Raw genomic sequence first — 15,965 nt, 5'->3', positions numbered from 1 at the left:
TCATGTTACGGCTGTGGGGCAGTCCTGCCCAATTTCAACCATGTTCTGCGCTCTTAGCCGGATGAGTTCAGCATCCCTGATTGTGTGTATGTATATACACACATATGTCTACATGTGTATGCGTCTCTCCATTCTCTTTTGAACCAGCCAGAACCTGGCAGATGTCCTGTCATTAATGAATGCACTGAATAGAAATATTTGACACAAGTCATTTTATATTTGCAGGAGAATCTCAGTTTTAACATTTTACTCTTTAGCAACCAATTCTACAGAGTCGCTCCAACAGGCCTGATCTAAGTGTGTTTTTCCAGCCCTCCTAGTGATTTTGTAAGGACCAAATCCCTTCTGAAAAAGCAAAGGTGGTTTTCATCACCCGCTACAGCCCCCTGATACAATAGCTAAAAATGGAGGGTTTGCTAGGTTCTGCATACTGTCTGGAACACTTTGCAGATTACCTCATTTCATCTTCAGTAACAACTCGGAGGCAGGCGCCGCACTCTCCATTTTACAAATGGGGACACTGAGCCTTGACGGAACTTGCCCCACATGACCAGCGGGGAGGTGGTAGCTGATTCGCACTCCAGCAGAACTGATCCCCAGTCCTCCTCCAGGACCACTGTGCCACTCTCTCTTGTCTTTCCCCTCCATAAAACAGAAAGGAGAGGGTATCCGTCACTTGGCTGACCCGAAAACGGTGGTAGGACGGGGAAGCCAGAGGCTTCAGTCACACCCTCACTCCTTCTGCCTCTTATGCTCCCAGGCCCTTTGATCCCGAGTCTGGTTTTGAGAAGCCTGGGCAGCTCTTCCAGACTCTCCCAGCTGGGGAGTGGAATGACACGCCCTTTCTCCCTGTAGCAGAGCCGTAATGCCAGTGAGTTTTCCTCGTGGAACTGCGCTAGAAGTACGGGACTCTGACCGGCACAGACCATCATAGCTTGCTTAAGAGGCTCTCTGCCATCCTTGGCAAAGACGGAGAACAAGTATACCGTAGCGACTGCTACTACGAGCTTATTGTGCGTCACATGTTGCACCGGGCGATTTCTATGCATTCTCTGTAACTCATTCAGGAACTCAGTAAGGTGGGGGTCACCCCTATTTTAAAGAGGAGTAATCTGGGTTCAGGTTACTTATGGAAGTGCTGGGATTCCCTTGAAAATCACTGAACACTTCTCTGCTCATGGTCTACAGATGACAGAAATTTTAGACATTACAGTTGATATTTAAACAATGCTGGGGGTGGGGTTAGGAGTGCCAACACTACACCCTTCGAAATCCACATAGGACTTTGGAATCCCCAAAAACTTAACTGCTAATCCCCACTATTGACGGAAGGAAGACTTACTGATTACAGGAAGAGTTGATTAACACATATTTTGTATGTTAGATTACATATTATATATTTTTTAACATTTTGAGGGAGAGGGAGAGTAAGTGTGAGAGAGAGCATGAACTGGGGGAGGGGCAGAGGGAGAGGGAGAAGCAGACTCCTCTGCTGAGCAGGGATCCCCAAGCAGGCTCAATTCCAGGACCCCAAGATCATGACCTAAGCGGAAGGCAACCACTTAACTGACTGAGCCACCCAGGTGCCCCTGACTATATACTCTATTCTTAAAATAAGCAAGAAATTTTGTTAAAATACATTTACAGTGCTGTGCTATACAAAACCCTCATACAAGTGAACCTGTGCAGTTCAAATTCGTGTTGTTCAAGGGTCAACTATATAGTAAAATACAATTTAAAAAGCTTGTATCAATCATGAACAGGTCTATGGTATTATTTGTCCACATGTGACGGAGTAAGAAACATGCTTAAGAAAGGAGAATAGCAAAAATATTATGTACTCTCCTTCCATTATTAATGCTATTTTAAAAGCTTAAAATGGGCAGGCAACTCAGTATTTTCCAGCATGCACCACGTTTGCTTTTAATTCATTAGCTGTCTCTTCTTACTGTCTGCTTTCTTGCTATGGTCTACATTTTACATGGGTGCTGCAAAGATATCCGAAAGGATTATTCTGCCCCACTTCAGACTCAGGAAATAGAACCAGTATGAATTATTAATAGTGTTGGCTTTCTAGTGCTTTAATTCCATCTCTTTGTTTCAAGAAGGATATTAGTTAAATGGAATTTTTCTTATCATGCCAGGAGCTTACTACCTTTTGTAGGAAACACTAAATGACTTGAGTAATAGAAGAGACAGTCCTATGTTGATTTTCACTTATACTTACAATGGATTCTCCATACGTTGCACTCCCTATATCCTTGTCAGTGATCAGTTAATAGGGCAATTTTTACACTGGACTCTTCAGAGCCCCTGGGTTTCCCCAGAGGTGCTCCAGGTAGAGCTGGGAAATGGAGGCCTGAGGGGGAGTTTCTGCACCTCACCCCCAACCATTCCGTTGCTTCAGAGAAGCACTTACTTCTACAAGCATCAAGCTTTCATGAAAGATTATGTTGGAAGAAGGGATTCTTCTTTTTAAAAAGTTTAAAAGCCTGACTACAACTCAACAGTAGGTGTTTGCACATCTTTGGAATACTAAGAATAATGTCTAAATGGGGCGCCTAGGTGGCTCAGTGGGTTAAAGCCTCTGCCTTTCGCTCGGGTCATGATCCCAGGGTCCTGGGATCGAGCCCTGCATCGGGCTCTCCGCTTGGCGGGGAGCCTGCTTCCTCCTCTCTCTCTCTCTGTCTGCCTCTCTCCCTACTCGTGATCTCTGTCTGTCAAATAAATAAATAAATAAATAAATAAATAAATAAATAAATAATTTTAGAATAATGTCTAAAGATTTTTGTACATCTGAGGATATACAACCAACCGTGCCCTGAACTTAAATGGCGGCAGGTTGTGTGACTGGGTTTACGGGATGGACTTGGCCCTCCGGGGGTGTTCTAATAGTCACTGGGCGCTCTGGGTGAAGTCCATTACCATGCTTTCTTATGTAATGAGTAAACTTAAAATCACAGGAATTCAGAGGCTGGCAAAAATAGGTGAACAGATTCCACAAATAAACGTGGTTCACGTGCTTACATGCAGGTTATTAGGTCAGACCCACAGACCTTCAGCTTCCTCTAAGAGGATGAATATAGTCATTACTCGTGTTATTTCATAGGGACCGCCATGAATTTTTATCATTTTTTCTGTAATAAGAGCAACTCTTTGTTTACCTTTCGAAGTGTGTAAAAAAATGGGAGTGTTTTGTTTCATGTGAGATAGTCAGAGTTAAAAGGTCGTGCCCAGGGCTCCCTTCTGTGTGTGGACTGTAGAGCATCTGAGAAATGCCCCCCTTTCTCATGCAAGGACTCTCTAGACTGGAAGAAGGCAGGCAGAGGACTAAGATGAACTCATTCGGTACATATCGTATTTATTGAGTGCCCACTGGCATCGGGCACCATGTGAGATGCTGGGAAGGCAACAGTGAGTCAGACTCTTACTCTTCCTTCTTAGAATTTGCATTCTAATGTGGAAGAGGCAATAGTGAACACATCAAGAATTACACAGACATAGCAATTACAGAATATGATCATTCCCATGATACACACCATGGTTGGGGGCAGCGTCCTTTTTAGATAGGGGCAGTCAGCAAAGGATCTCTGGGAGGGTAGAAACCTGAGTGCATTTTAGAAGGCCACAGCTGGCCTCTTTGGTGGCTGCTGAGGCCATAAATGTGTGGCATTTACTATACTTGATAGAAAATGTGTGCCATCTGCACTGAACAGTCAGAATGCCCTGAAAACCCTGAGGGGACCCATAGTTGGTGCCTGCCTGGGCAGGAATGGAAAAACACAACACAGTTCATTTATTAAATGAATAGATTTTTCCTTGGTCATCTTATATTTATCAGCACCATGTTTTATTCATTTTCTTTTGCACAAAGATGGCCTGGAGAATACTTAACTACATGCAAGATTCTTGTCTTTTGCCATTCCACACAGAAATTATTCTTATAGCTATGTATAATCCTCATCAAACATGGAAGAGATGCATCCATAATGAAATTTTCTCTTCTATTATTACTTTATTGTGTTTTTTTTTAAAGATTTTAATTATTTATTTGACAGAGAGAGAGATCACAAGTAGGCAGGGAGGCAGACAGAGAGATAGAGGAGGAAGAGGCTCCCTGCTGAGCAGAGAGCCCAATGTGTGGCTCGATCCCAGGACCCTGAGATTATGACCTGAGCTGAAGGCAGAGGCTTTAACCCACTGAGCCACCCAGACGCCCCGATTATTACTTTATTGTTAAGGACAACATGATTTAGGTAAAAGAAAATTTGTAGAAATGAGTTTCATTTGCAGAAACTCTACATACAGCATTTAAAATATATTAGAGTGAAGGGAGAACATGACTATCAAGTAACATAACTCCTGTTAATAGAGTTTCCACTTAACATCTTATCCTTCCATTTTTATTAGTTGAACTGTCTTATTTTGTTTTTTTTTTAAAGCCTATCAGTGGATCATATTTCTTAAATAGAAATACCTGAAAGATATACACACACAAAGCAGACTGAGATTTACAGCAGAAATATAAGACTTCAGTGTTGCTCAAGCAAATGTCATTCACTCGTCCTTCCAACCATCCATCAGTATTTGTTCAGTCTACTAACCTTTAATAGGTAAAATATGCTGGAGCCAGAGCACATATGCTAGCCCCGTCCCTGAGTGAACAGCGTTCATGAATTTTTCTTTGCAGACTAGGGCAATTCTCTTGAAGGTACAGAAATAGCTAGAATGTGACTTGATAGTCTATAGTAAAGAGTTTGAAATTATCCAACCAAGGTGATAAAAATGGATGAACAGAACAAATTCTGGAGAACTACATAGGGTGGTTTACCTACGAACCCCCAAAAGAAAACTATTCTACTAAAGAACTTGAGTAAGGCATCTGATTACAATGAAGACATCACTAGTTTCCCTATATTCTAGTTTAAAAGCATGACAATTAAAAAGCATCTTGTTACAAAATAGCAAGAAAAATAGAACATATTTAAGTATTATCAGGAAATAGGACCTGAATCAAGTAAACTGTAAAATTTTGATGAGGAACATAAAGACTTGAACAAAAGCAGGGAAAATTGTTACTCTTGATGACAAGATTAAATGTTAAAATGCCATTTTTTTCTGAATTATTTTAAGACTTAAAAGGAGGGGCACCTGGGTGGCTCAGCAGGTTAAGCCACTACCTTGGGCTCAGGTCAAGATCTCGGAGTCCTGGGATCAAGTCCCATATCGGGCTTCCCCTGCCCTGTGGGGAGTCTGTTTTCCCCTCTCCCTCTGCCTGCCATTTCCCCTGCTTGTGCTGTCTCTCTCTCTCTCTCTCTCTCTCTGTCAAATAAATAAATAAAATCTTTAAGATTTAAAAGGGGATTTGAAGGGATTAGACAAAAGTATGCTAACATCTAGTAGACCTCTAGATAAACAAGGACAATTGGAAATAGAATTATTAGGTTAAAGGGTGGGGAAGTGTAGGAACTGGACCATTGGGCATTAATATATATTCTAAGGCTATAAGAATTAAGATGGTTTAATGCTGGTTTAGGGATTAACCAAAGGCATCAATGGATTTAAATAGAATGTCTAGAAAAATATTCAGGCACATACACAGATTTAATCTATGATTATAGTTGGTCTGGGGAAAATGTCTAAGCATTCAAAATTAAGACCTCTTTTTCATACCATGCAATCATATAATTCCAGATGGATTAAAGATTAAAATATAAAGAATAAAGTCATATTTTCAATTCAAGATGTTACATTTGGAACATATGCATTTACTTCTGCTCCCACCTAAACCCCACTTAAGTATGAGTAAAATTGATTTTTTAAAAAGGTTTAAACACCCACAGGAATGAAAAATGGGAGAGAAAGCTATAAAACTTTGAAAAACAAGGCAATAAAACTTCAGAAATCAGACGAGCTAGTAGACTTGAGTGGTAAGGGTCCAGTGGGAGAAGCAGCGAAATGGCCCTTTCAACACAGTGGAAACCCCTCAAGACTCAGGCCACTGGATGGGGGCAGAAAGGTGGGGTCAATTATACAAGGATTTAAAATTTGTTAATAAGCTATTCTCTCCCCCTCCTACACCATGAAGTGGCTTCCCTGCCCAGCTAGGTGGAAGCCAGAGCTTCATGCTCTAGAGAGGGTCTTCTAGGAACAGCTGAAAACAGGTATTCAGTGAAAGTTACACAGTGAATATTGAGGTCTTACCCTTCTTCCCGAAACACACACAGCCAAATTGATGGATTCTAGGTGGGACGTTAGACACACCTTCCCTGAAGATTTGCCCAGGCCAAGAGAAGAGATACAAAGATACCAAAATTGGAGGCTTCCCCATGAAATGGTTTATTGACCTCTCTCTAGTAAACCTAAGACCACAGCTCTGCCTCTGGCTTAAGAGAAGTCCATTCTGGATTGGGGGATGGGGAGTTCTGCCTTCCACTGTTCACTCTAGGAAACATCTGATTGAATTGTTAACTCTGCCCCTAAGATGGGATGTCCCTGTGGAGAAGCCTTTGGCCCAAGCACTGATCCTTGGCCCCACTGGTCCCACTCTGCTTGTAGGACAGATGTCCTGCAATGCAGGCAGCCTGTATACTGCTCCTGGCCATCTGGTCACCCTCAGGGGCCCTCCCCGCTCTTCAGCAAGAACTTCCATAGCAATTATTTACACCTTTTCACTCTAATTCCTCAACCCTAAACCTTATCTCTTACTTTACTAAGAAATGGAGGTCATCTTATGCCAGTATCTCTTCATATCCAAGTCGCTCTCATTTTCTTGACTCCTTCTCTTATGTACAGAGAAGATGTGGCCTTTTCTCTAAACCTAATGAGTCTACTTAATGATCCTGTTTCTTCCAACCTGCCCTGGAGCCTTGTCCCACCAATTACCACTTGTCTTCATCTTCAATTCATTCCCTCTGCCCACTTGTGAGAATGTGTGCAGTAGCGCTGAGATGTGCCACTCGGCTTCCCTTTCAGGACTGAATGACTTATTCTCCAGATACTGGGAGTGCTGGTGGAAGGTAACTCTCAGCCATCAGCCCACTTCAGGAGTTGCCTCAGTGGAACGAAGTCAACATACTTTCACCTCCTTCTCTGGGCAGCTCTTCTCTAATGACTGGCTCGTGGTAGGAGCGGGAGGTGGGGTGGATATTAAGACCCTGCCCTCTCACAGCAAGTCTGTAAGTCATGGACATTTAAAAGTTTGATAGGGAGTGCCAAGTTGCCCTTTCGAAAGGCTGTACAAATTTGCATTCCTATCAATAATCCAGAAAAGTGCCTCTTTTCCCACACCTTAACTGTTACTGTTTGATATGAAATTTTCAAATATTTGCCATTCCCTAAGTAACAGATGGTATCTCATTCTTGCTTGATTTGTATTTTTAAAATTATGAGTAAGAGAATATGTGCACATATTTATTGGCCCTTTATATTTCTTTCCTTTTCATCTGTTTGTTCTTTGACCATTTTTTAAAATATTTTATTTATTTGACAGAGAGAAATCACAACTAGGCAGAGAGGCAGGCAGAGAGAGGAGGAAACAGTCTCCCTGCGAAGCAGAGAGCCCGATATGGGGCTCGATCCCAGGACCCTGGGATCATGACCTGAGCTGAAGGCAGAGGCTTTAACCCACTGAGCCACTCAGGCACCCCGACCATTTTTTTTTATTAGATGGCTATAGATTGATTTTTTTGTATACAAAAAAGTTGTATTTTTTGTATACAAAGATTGAATTTTACTATATATAAATTGTGACTTAATACAAAATGAAAAATGCTTTAAAAGTAACATTCATTTGTTGCATAATCTGTGTGTTTAACATTTTTTTTTATTATATTAGTCACCATACAGTACGTCATTAGTTTTTGATGTAGTGTTCCAAGATTCATTGTTTACATATAACACCCAGTGCTCCATGCAATATGTGCCCTCCTTAATACTCATCACTGGGCCAATCCATTCCCTACCTGTGTCCCCTCTAAAACCCTCAGTTTGTTTCCCTGAGTCCATAGTCTCTCATGTTTCATCTTCCCCTCTGATTCCACCCCCCCAACACATTTTTCCCTTCCTTCTCCTAATGTCCTCCATGCTATTCCTTATGTTACACATATAAGTGAGACCATAATTAGCTCTCTCTGCTTGACTTATTTCACTCAGCATAATCTCCTCCAGTCCCATCCATGTTGATACAAAAGCCAGGTATTCATCCTTTCTGATGACTGAGTAATATTCCATTGTATATATGGATCACATCTTCTTTACCCATTCCTCTATTGAAGGACATCTCTGCTTTTTCCATCTCTGCATATTCCAGAAAGATATGCTGCTATGAACATTGGGGTATATATGGCCCTTCTTTTCACTACATCTATATCTCTGGGGTAAATACCCAGTAGTGCAATTGCCAGGTCACATGGTGCTCTATTTTTAATTTTTTGAGGAACCTCCACACTGTTTTCCAAAGTGGCTACATCAACTTGCATTCCCACCAACAGTGTAAGAGGGTTCCCCTTTCTCCACATCCTCTCCAACATTTGTTGTTTCTTGCCTTGTCGATTTTTGCCATTTTAACTGGTGTAAGATGGTATCTCAATGTGGTTTTGATTTGAATTTCACTGATGCCTAATGATGATGAACAGTTTTTCATGTGTCTGTTAGCCATTTGTATATCTTTTTTTGAGAAGTATCTGTTTATGTTTCTGCCCATTTTTTGACTTATTTGTTTTTTTGGGTGTTGAACTTGAGAAGTTCTTTATAGATCTTAGTATTGGCCCTTTGTCTGTAGTGTCATTTGCAAATATCTTCTCCCTTTTGGTGGGTTGCCTCTTTATTTTGTTGATATTTCCTTTGCTGTGCAGAAGCTTTTGATCTTGATGAAGTCCTAAGAGTTCATTTTCACTTTTGTTCCCCTTGACTTTGGAGACATGTCTTGAAAGAAGTTGCTATGGTCGATGTCAGAGAGGTTACTGCCTATGTTCTCTTCTAGGATTTTGAAGGATTCCTGTCTCATATTGAAGTCTTTCATCCATTTCGAGTTTATCTTTGTGTAGGGTGTAAGCAAATGGTCCAGTTTCATTTTTCTGCATATGGCTGTCCAATTTTCCCAACACCATTTGTTGAAGAGACTTTTTTCCATTGGATATTTTTTCCCGCTTTGTCGAAGATTATTTGACCATAGAGTTTAGAGTCCATATCTGGGCCCTGTACTCTGTTCCATTGGTCAATGTGTCTGTTTTTGTGCCAGTACCATGCTGTCTTAGTGATCACCGCTTTGTAATAGAGCTTTTCAGGCAACGTGATGCCCCCAGTCTTGTTTTTCTTTTTCAGCATTTCCTTTGTGATTCGGGGTCCTTTTTGGTTCCAGACAAATTGTAGGATTGTTTGTTCCAACACTTTGAAAAATGCTGCTGATATTTTGATCACGATGGCATTGAAAATACAGATTGCTCTGGGCAGCATAGACATTTTAACAATGTTTATTCTTCTGATCCATGAGTATGGAATGTTTTTCCATCTTTTTGTGTCTTCTTGCATGTGTCAATTTTGTGTCAGTTTCTTGCCTGAGTATTCTGCAGTTCCTAGAGTGTAGCTCCTTCACCTCTTTGGTTAGGTTTATTCCAAGGTACCTTCTGGGTTTTGGTGCTATCATAAATGGAATCAATTCCCTAATTTCTCTTTCTGTAGTTTCATTATTAGTGTATAAGAAAGCAACTGATTTCTGTGCATTGATTTTGTATCCTGCCACGTTATGGAATTGCTGTCGAAGTTCTAGTAATTTGGGGATGGAGTCTTTTGGGTTTTCCACATAAATTATGTCATCTGTGAAGAGAGAGAGATTGACTTCTTCTTTGCCAATATGAATACCTTTTATTTCTTTTTGTTGTCTGATGGCTGTTGCTAGGACTTCTAGTACTGTGTTGAACAATAGTGGCAAGAGTGGACATTCTTGTCATGTTCCTGATCTTAAGGGAAAGGCTCTCTGCTTTTCCCCATTGAGAATGATATTCACTATAGATTCTTCTTAGGTGGATTTTATGAAGTTGAGGAATGTTCCGTCTATCCCTATACTCTGAAGAGTTTTAATTAGGAAAGGATGCTATATTTTGTCAAATGCTTTTTCTGCATCAGTTGAGAGGACCATGTGGCTCTTCTCTTATTAATTTGTTCTGTTACATTGATTTGTGAATGTTGAACCACCTTTGCATCCCAGGGATAAATTGTACCTGGTAGTGATGGATAATCTTTTCAATGTACTGTTGGATCCTGTTAGCTGATATCTTGTTGAGAAGCTTGGCATCTGTATTCATCAGGGATATTGGTCTGAAATTCTCCTTTTTGATGGAGTCTGTGCCTGGTTTTGGGATCAAGGTAATGCTGGCCTCATAGAAAAAGTCTGGAAGTTTTTCTTATGTTTCTGTTTTTTGAAATATCTATTCTCCTGAAGCTGTTTTTTTCTTAGAATGTTGGGTAGAATTTCCCAGGGAATCCATCAGGTCCCGGACTCTTGTTTTTTGGGAGGTTTTTGATTACTGGTTCAATCTCGTTACTGGTTATTGGTCTATTCAGGTTGTCAGTTTCTTCCTCTTTCAGTCTTGGAAGTTTATAGGTTTCCAGAAATGCATCCATTTCTTCTAGGTTGCTTAACTTATTGGCATATAGCTCTTGATGATTTCTTATGGTTATTTCTATTTCTTTGGAATTAGTTGTGACCTCACCCCTTTCATTTATAATTTTATTATTTGGGGTCTTTTCTTTCTTTTGGATAAGTCTGGCCAGTGGTTTATTGATCTTATTAATTCTTTCAAAGAACCATCTTCTGGTTTCATTGATGTGTTCTGCAATATTTCTGGCTTCTAATTCATTGATCTCTGCTCTAATCTTAATTATTTCTCTCCTTGTGCAGGACTTAGGCTTAATTTGCTGTTGATTCTCCAGTTCCTTAAGGTGTAAGGAGAGCTTGTATATTCGGGATTTTTCTATTTTTTTGAGTGAGGCTTCGATGGCTATGTATTTCCCCCTTAGGACCGCCTTTGCTGTAGCCCATAGGTTTTGGACTGATGTGTTTTCATTCTTATTGGTTTCCATGAATTGTTTAAGTTCTTCTTTGATTTCCTGGTTGACCCAAACATTCTTGAGCAGGATGGTCTTTAGCTTCCAAGTGTCTGAATTTCTTCCAAACCTTTTCTTGTGATTGAGTTCCAGTTTCAAAGCATTGTGTTCTGAGAATATGCAGGGAATAATCTCTATCTTTTGATATCAGTTGAGACCTGATTTGTGACCCAGGATGTAGTCTCTTCAGGAGAAAATTTCATGTGCACTCGAGAAGAATGAGTATTCTGTTGTTTTAGGGTGGAATGTTCTGTATATGTCTATGAGGTCCATCTGTTCCAATGTGTCATTCAATGCTCTTGTTTCTTTATTGATTTTCTACTTGGATGATCTATTACTGAGAATGGCATGTTAAGATCTCCTACTATTAGTGTATTCATATCAATATGACTCTATCTTAATAGTTTTCTTTTTTTTTTTCTGGTTTCCAGTTTTGTTTATTCATCCGTGGAACGGGAAAGGGAATTGCTGACGAGCCAGGCCGGCCCCCAGACCCGGTTGGCAGGGCACTGGCTCGGGGTTGGGGTAGGATCGTGGGAGGACACGAGGGCTGTCCACACTTCTTTGTGACGATGGCATTTGGAAAGTAAGATTTCGCAGAGAGGGAGGTGAACCAGAAGAGACTCTGAACGCAGGGGGACAAACTGAGGTCCGCTGGAGGGGAGGCGGGTGGGGGGAAGGGGGTGCAGGTGACGGGCGCTGAGCGGGGCCCGTTACGTGCTGGGTGCTGGGCGTCCTATGCAACCGGTGAGTCACTAAATTCGGCCCCACAGTCAGAAGAGAAAGAAAGGAGTTGTCTCAGTGAAGGAACGTTCCAGATGTCACCGCTGTCAGGTCCGGTTTGTGCCCGGAGCCTGGGATCAAGCCAGGCCCGTGTCTCCTCATGATGAAGTTCCAGAACCTAGGTGAGGTTCGGTGGGCTGAGGTCCGGAGCCGATGACCAAGAAAGAATTCTTGAGACATCTTTGGTGCAGAATGGGGGTTTATTAAAGCACTGGGACAGGACCTGTGGGCAGGAAGAGCTGCTGCCCCGGGTTGTGAGGGATGGCAGGTTCTGTACCCTGCTTTGATTAATAGTTTTCTTATGTAATTGGCTGCTCCCATGTTAGGGGCATAGATATTTACAATTGTTAGATCCTATTCTTGGATAGACCCTTTAAGAGTGATATAGTGTCCTTCTTCATCTCTTGTTACAGTCTTTATTTTAAAATTCCTATTCTAAGATTTGGAAATTTCTCTCGTATTCCAAACTTAGCTTCAATGCCACTGCTATCACAAAGCTGTCCCTGAGTACCACCTTGTCCAGAAATTAACCCCATCCAGTTCCTTTCCCTTTATATTAAAATCACATTGCTCATCACATTCTGAATTATAGTTATTTTTATCTTTCCCCAAACTCTTCCATTAGATAGTGAGTTACTGAGGGAAGAAACCTCCTTTTAGATATCTGTGTATGCATTCCAGTATCAGGGATATGCTTTGCATACAGTGCTACTTAAATATTTATTGAATCGAAATGAATTAACAGGTACAGTTTGATTATGTGGTTCTTAACTAATACCCTTCCTGGAACAAGGAGGTAAAGTTAAAGCACTTTAGCTAGAGCTCCTAGATCTGCCATCTCCAGACCAGAGCCAGACCTATAAAGGGCTGACTGCAGGAGCAGCACACAAATCAAGTCCTAGGGCTCGTACCTTAGGGCTTGCAACATGACAGGTGACCAGAACACTCCCGGGCAAGTAGGTAGGTCAGGGAGATGGTTCCTAGCAACTGGGGTGCCAGGCTTGGAAACATGGTACAAAGTGGCCCTCCATCAGTTATAAATACACATTGTAAACAGAGCTGAATCCCCTAACAGCACAACCATTCTGCCCCTACCAGTGGCATAGATTTCTCCTTGACCACACTTCCGGCTGATGAAGTTCTTAATGATGTTGAAGACCTACAAGTAGGTAGTCAGACTCTCAACTGGCTAAATACATGGAGTTACCATCCTAGGTGGATTTGTCATTACAACTCAGGGAGCCATTAGTACTGTCCTGGATTCACTGGTTCCAGTTGCTCTCCTCTCATTCTCTTGAGCCCATTTAAACACAGCTTTCACCCGCCAACACTGTTCTTAGTGAGATCATCAGTGACCAATGTGTTGCCGCCATGTTTAATTCTTCGTCCTCACCTTACTTGACCTGCCAGCAGCGTGGACCCTGTTGATCCCTCCCTGTTCCTGGAGGGTTGCGTTTGACTCCTGGCACAGGATGCCTTTGCAGCTTTTCTGGATGCTGCTGCTTTTCTTTGCGGGTTCTTCCTTTGCTTCCTGGGCTCTGAACTTTGTGGTCCCCCAACCTAAAGCACCCTCCTCAGAACTCTTCCCTTTTCTATATTCATTTTTTTTTTGGCGATGCCATCCAGTCTTACGCCTTTCGGTACTGGCTACCTGCAGACAAATTCCAACTTTATCTTCTCCAGCCAAAGATCCAGCTGCTGAGCAACGTCTCATGTGGGTGTCTGCTAGTGAACTAGCTCCGTCAGCATTCCAAAACTGAACTTCTGATCTCCCCACCCCCAACCTGCTCTTCTCACAGTCTCTCCATTTCAGTGAACCACAACAACCAAGCCGTTTTTCACCAGTAACTCTGGTGTCATCCTTCAGTCTTCTCTTTTCCTCATACCATATCCAGTCTGCCAGCAAATCTATTGTCTGTACCTTCAAAGAACATCCAGAATCTGACCATTTGTCACCGGCCCCCAACTGTTACTACCCTGAGCAAAATACAGAACTGTTCTGCGCTCTATGGACTATAACATACAGGGTTAATGTGTCAATCGGAGTTAAGAGTCTATATAAAGAACTTAACACAATGCTGAGCAAAATGTGCTCAATATATTTTTGTTTTTATTATTTCTGGTTTCAGACAAGATTTCAAGGAGATACGACTAGTAAAATTGAAGCCCTTGGCTCCTTTTCATAACAACTGAATTTTCTTGTTCAACACATGCAATTTCAAGTTTTAAGATTTTAAGAGTTGAATAAAGTAAAATGTGTTACTGGGCTTAGCTTCTTAGAAGGAAAAACAAAAAAATTTAACTTACCACAAAACTGTCCCAAGAGCCAAAGAAAGGGTTAAAAATAAAAGTACAATGGCAATTTGAGTCATTGGAATCCTCTAGCCTGAGTAAGAATAATTTTCACATAATCCGACACCTTTAGTCTACAAAATATTTTTAAATCAAGGTTATATGAGATTGTTACTTATGATATCGCACCGCTGTGTGTGGCTCTGACTTCGCAACTTGAAAGAAGTTGGGAGACAGGAGCAAGCTGGTTGACGATGTCTACAGCAACAGCTGGATAATAGCCACCGCTTGTATAAAACTGCCTCACACTGTTTACCTGTCATCTCACTTCATCGGTCATCCCAACTAATTGTTAATAGCTAGAAAGTCTGGAAAACATCTTTAGCAGTAATATCTGAAATGTCAACAATATTAAAATAAGCCTGAATGGTATAGGAAGCATCTCAGATAAGGCATAAATTAGACATACATATTTTGCTAATAAAAACCATTCTACTACAGAAGCAGAAAAATAGTTTCATAGCATTTAGCTTATCCCTTTTTAATGTAGTCACTTTGGTAATATATGTAGTAAGGTTTTTGAATAGATTAAAAAAATGTTCATCTAATTTCATTTTAATGTTTGTGGAAAATCACTTTCTTTACACTTATTTTTTCATTTTTTTCTTTCAGTCTGCACAAATTGTGTGTGTGTGTGTGTGTGTGTGTGTGTGTATGATCTATGTGCTGGATAATGAGAAAAAACAATAATGAATTGTTTTTATTACACTTTAGAATTGTAAAAATATAATCTCTTTGTAAAAATATAATCCTTTTACATTTAAGAGCTAGGTTATAATGGCTTTGGATGTTTTAAGAAGGAGGAAATAATTCCGGTATGAAATCATCAGTTAACTGTGCTTAATTTGCTATTAGTTTTTCTTTGTCCAAATTTGATTATGTATTAAACTCTCTGGTCCTCTGATACATACATGATGTATACAATGTAACAAAATTTTATTTCACATTAGATGTAAAAGTTATAGTAAACTCCCATTGGGACCTGGGGCAGGATTATTTCAGCTAGCCCATATACATGTTATATGCTAATATTTATTTTTTATAGGATGTCCTGATAATACACATTATATGCTAATTTTTGTTTATTTTTTGTAGGATGTCCTGGCTGTGCAAAGTTGGAAGTCCTAGCTCTCGCATTGACCGCACAAACTTTTCTAATGAAAAATTCATTTCTAAACTTGACTACTCAGATTTTAGTATTCGATACTAATAGAAGAGAAATAAAAATTTTAATGCTTATAATGCACAACACTAGATATTCTTAAGTCTGTATTAGGATATTAATAGAGTAAGTTCAAAAAGGAACTTTCTGTTCTGAAAGGTACAACAGAATGTGTTACTAGAAATGTCTGCCACAAATAGTTTTACTCAACTATGTTTTTAAAAAGTAACAACTTCGCATTACAAAACATTTAATATGAATATTTAAACTTGCTAATGGAATCTTTAAGTCTAATGAATGTTCTAGCAAATATGATATTTGGCTAGGCTTAAAATAAAGCTAACCATTTAAGGATTATTTGTCTGAAATGAATTCTTAAACCTGCATAATATTTTATTATTGTAGTTGAGTCATTTGTTTAATATAAAAACCCAGTCATTAGATATAAATGTATGATGATTAGTATAACCATAAAGTCATATCAATAAAGAATTTTTAAAATCCTGGTTGAGGTTGGAGCTGCTTAATGCTTCCTATGAACTATATGGTTCTGCATAGTAAG

General features: G+C 40.3%; 1 protein-coding gene across 2 annotated transcripts in view; it reads left to right on the top strand.

Moving 5' to 3' along the window:
* ACYP2 (acylphosphatase 2) overlaps positions 1 to 15,760 on the top strand; it is a 182,611-nt gene extending 166,851 nt beyond the window's left edge. The window contains exon 4 of one of the 2 annotated variants that reach the window (XM_045979980.1): positions 15,337 to 15,760. In XM_045979980.1, the coding sequence (XP_045835936.1) occupies positions 15,337 to 15,451 (115 nt within the window). In that variant the 3' untranslated portion in view covers positions 15,452 to 15,760. The remainder of the gene's footprint in view (positions 1 to 15,336) is intronic. The other variant, XM_045979982.1, reaches the window with a different exon arrangement.
* Positions 15,761 to 15,965: the final 205 nt, after the last annotated feature.

This window comes from Meles meles, chromosome 15 (assembly GCF_922984935.1).
Source record: "Meles meles chromosome 15, mMelMel3.1 paternal haplotype, whole genome shotgun sequence".
In the NCBI taxonomy this organism is placed as follows: domain Eukaryota; kingdom Metazoa; phylum Chordata; class Mammalia; order Carnivora; family Mustelidae; genus Meles; species Meles meles.
Note: the sequence above shows the minus strand (reverse complement) of the source record. Positions and strands in the feature narration are given on the sequence as shown.